The 3,855-nt window shown below is 45.3% G+C and overlaps 1 protein-coding gene across 1 annotated transcript; it reads right to left on the bottom strand.

The window, feature by feature from the left end:
* Nucleotides 1-180: 180 nt before the first annotated feature.
* Nucleotides 181-3,645, bottom strand: LOC106817224 (voltage-dependent calcium channel subunit alpha-2/delta-4-like). Its single transcript, XM_014821888.1, has 5 exons — nucleotides 3,499-3,645; nucleotides 2,924-3,038; nucleotides 2,139-2,283; nucleotides 1,245-1,461; nucleotides 181-961 (listed from the first exon to the last, which is right to left on the bottom strand). Exons 1-5 carry the CDS (start codon nucleotides 3,634-3,636, stop codon nucleotides 845-847), a joined length of 732 nt encoding a protein of 243 aa, XP_014677374.1. The 5' UTR covers nucleotides 3,637-3,645; the 3' UTR covers nucleotides 181-844.
* Between the last annotated feature and the right edge of the window lie 210 nt (nucleotides 3,646-3,855).

The raw sequence follows: 3,855 nt of genomic DNA, 5'->3' as shown, positions 1-3,855 counted from the left end.
AGAGAGAGAGAGAGGAGAGAGCAAGAGAGAGAGAAGAGAGAGAGAGAGAGAGCAGAGAGGAGAGAGAGAGAGAGACAGAGACAGGAGAGATGGAGAGAGAAGAGAGAGCAGAGAGAGAGCAGAGAGAGAGAGAGAGAGAGAGAGAGAGAAAATGTCGTCTGCGCAATATAAAGCCCTAGATGTATATAACACGTTCGAATCACACAAGATCAATATAGCACTTCATCGCAATATTGCGATCTGTAAGATCGATAAATCCTCAAATATATGCCTATTCAATAATTATAGATAATGCGAAAGGGAATTGAACAATTTAGGCATATATAGGCAATAAAGACACAGTTATAGAAATAGACCGACAGACAGGCATGCATTATGATTCAATAATGTATACAAATGTTTACAAACTTGTCAAAGCAAAGACATCAGAATGTGTCTGCTGTTCTAGACGCAATGCCTTCTATACATATATAATCGACGGCACCTAGGTCCAATACAAAAATACCCAGGATGACAAGGTTATGATATAAATGCCACCATTATCTCTCTCTTTTTATCCGACCGCTCTTGTAAAAGGCATTATGTGTGAGCAGAAGGCACATATATACATACATACACGATGCAAGACCAGGATAATATGAATTAATTCTACTCTATAATCCTTTGGCTGTAGTTCACCGTGACTACTAGTTCACGTTCACGTTGTCCGTGTGCTGCGTGCACAGTGTGGTTGCACGCTTTGTAGGCAAGCCTCCCGCACGACGTCTGCGCGTGATCATCTGCTCAATCCATCTGAGAACGTTCCAAACATCCGAGAAAAGCATCAGTCTACGATTCCCGCATGTCATCTGACTCGCAATCGCGGTCGCCATGCCAACGCCAAGCTGTAGAGCAGGCAGCAGATTCCCAGAGCGGTGGAGAGCTCTACCGGGCCAGACGCCGCGGCACAACTTACAGGTTTCTGCAAAAACAACAGAACGCCACATAAATCCTTAGCGAATCTCTCATCACTAATTATATAGCTTGAAATATAACAGTATAATTTAATTATAATGACGTTATATAATTAAACAATAGTAGGCCCTATACATACGAAATGTAATGCGGAAAGTACAATTACTTCAAACTCGTTAAAACGAATGTTAATGAAACACTTCCACGATACTGCTCTAGAAATGTTGCTCCTAGTTTTTTTCGATAACGTATATTTCATCTGAACGTATTTTATCCAACGCGGGGATCACCTCGTTGGGATGTCTGGAGAAACATTTTAGGGGGCGCCTGCGGTAGACGTCCTGCCGAAAACGTCGGCACCGATTTTCCGTGTAATCTATCTGAACGCCATCTAGCGAGCCGTTTTGTGAGTTATAGTCGTCGTCGGTGTCGGCGCATCCGCGGCAGTGTTTATTGAGCGTGAGCATCATGAGATTCGTCCTATCGACGTGAACCACGTTGTAGTAACTGCAAAACACACACATACACGCACACCGGCTTAGCTTCTGTCATCTCGGCATGCATTAGAGCTTATCAAGTCGAATATATTGCACGCGGCCTTAATCTTATCTATTATTTAACATTAATTATGAGTCTATTATTAATTATTAATAATTTTTGGTTTGCCGATAGAAGCAGTGGCTGCGCGGTAGCATTTTAATTAAGTTATTCACTGATCATATCGAGGATTTCGTGATATTGCGTGCCAACAGATGGCGCCAGAGTATATAATTCGTCTGTCAGCGAGTACGATGTATACAATGATTTCAGATTTAGATTTCAGAAAAAGTTGTTTTCGCCTTTATGCCCGGCGCACACTTAAGTTATTTTACTTGAGTAAAATAACTCACGTGTGCGCCGGGCTTTAGCTTTCATAATAATGGCATGCATTACGATAATTTGTTAGCAGCTAGAGCGATAGCACGCGCGTGAGAGCAACAGAGATTGCACACCTCACGCAGTCCAGCTTACAGCTTTTACAATAATAACGCATATCACGACAGCTTAGCAGTCATAGCAATGGGGTTCCGCGTGGGAAGAGAAGGCTTATCACATTACAATAATAACACACATCACAATAACGTGTTAGCAGTCATACCGATGGTGCCACGCGCGCGCGCGCGGGGGGAGGGGGGTTAACACACCTCACGCAGTTCCAGCCGTCACAGTAGTCGCTCGTGACAGTCTGCCCGGCTGCCGTCTGCAGGACGGCCCAGTTGACATTGTAGAGTGTCACCTGCTTGTGGCACGGCGTGTAGTGTCTGTCCCAGTTAGCAAACAACGTGGAACCTGTGAGAGGATAGGAGTGTGAGGCGGTGGTGGGTCGAATCCGCGGCGTGCAGAGAGAACGGTTGCGCTAAGCCCCGCAACGATGCTGAAGTCAGTTGTAGATTTAGCTGTTAATTCAGCTATAAATTCAACTGTCAGTTTAGCTGTAAATTCAGCAGTGAATTCGCACACAGAACTGAGCCTCTACGTCAGAAAATCCCAAGATATAAGACAGAGAATCGAGGATAGCGCGCAGGTCAAATAAGTTACAACCCTATAGGCATGTGTGAATTGGATGTCTAAACAGTCTCTACTAGACAGAGCATCCCACTCTACTACTCCACGAGAATACGATCAGGTTATGATTTAATAGACAGTGCGACCACAGTGGGATAGTCTATGGATTGATGCCATACAGAGCTGTAATAGTTAGCGACGAACTAATAGTTTCGACCATGGTAGTCTTTGTCATGTTTCACTAACTCTGCAAAGCTGAATATTCTGTTGACGCTTGTCTTTCTCATCGATTCTCTCTTTCTTTTATACCCTTACCTCCTGGCGGGACAAGAGGCACAGAACATGAGCGCAGAGCGTGTGGGCGTGTAGCTAAGTTACAGCTTCTGGAGATCACGACCATAACAAGCCACGAGAGCGAACGTACCATGGGCTGAGTAGACGAGGCGTCTGAGCCACCAGCTGTACAGACTGTGTTCCAGCAGTAGTAGCGTCATCTCACGCCAGAACCAGGCTAACACGTTGAGCAGAAGTGTCACGGGCTGCGAGAATAAAACGTGAAAACGGGGACGATGTAATTTCATATTGGAATTCTCTTCCGTCCACTTTGGTTAATTGCAGATTTTGAAGCTTTTTCTACTGCGATCCGCAATGTTTATCTGTCTATTTAATCAGCTTTGTCTCTCGCCGTTACAGTCCCTTTAAGACTTACAGACTTTAAAGACTAATCATTATGAGGTTATGAGGTGTGTAAACACCCCATCTCAAGACAACATCCCAGACGCTCGGCTAGTTCTTTTTCGAAACATAGGTGGCAGCCCAACCGCCGTTCGCGTCAATTTCCGTAAATCGTTTACGGAAACAGTTTTCCTCTAGGGAAATAATTCGTGACGGGCGACAAAGAATTCGATTCCCAATTCTACTGATCAACAAAACGTCATTACGCGAGCATGGCGGGCCGGGAAGCGGGAGGTGATTGCAATTGTAGCAGGTCGTATGTACGTTTTGGAACTGTAGAGAAGTGGCGGCGGCTACCGTGTCCTCCGTGTACTTGCACATTCCCTGGAAGTCGTAGACATGCACCGCACTGTAGACGCCCGTCTTCACCAGCTGTCTCATCAGCAGCGGGTTGAGATCCATGAGAAAGGCGCCAGTCTATACGAGTAATAAAGGATGATGTTGGGGATATATACGCGCCGGAGTTTCAACCGAGATTTTTTTTCCCCTAATTTTTTGTCTAAAGTTCGCAGCACGTGATGAGAGGATGTGGCGTCTCATCACTTTAACGCACACAAATTAAGCGCTAAAAGCGCACGTACGCGCACTCGCACAGGCGCACGCGCACATCCACACATACGC

This window comes from Priapulus caudatus, unplaced genomic scaffold (genome assembly GCF_000485595.1).
Source record: "Priapulus caudatus unplaced genomic scaffold, Priapulus_caudatus-5.0.1 Scaffold1639, whole genome shotgun sequence".
NCBI lineage: Eukaryota > Metazoa > Priapulida > Priapulimorpha > Priapulimorphida > Priapulidae > Priapulus > Priapulus caudatus.
The sequence above is the reverse complement of the archived record's forward strand: the minus strand, read 5'-3'. Positions and strand labels throughout refer to the sequence as shown.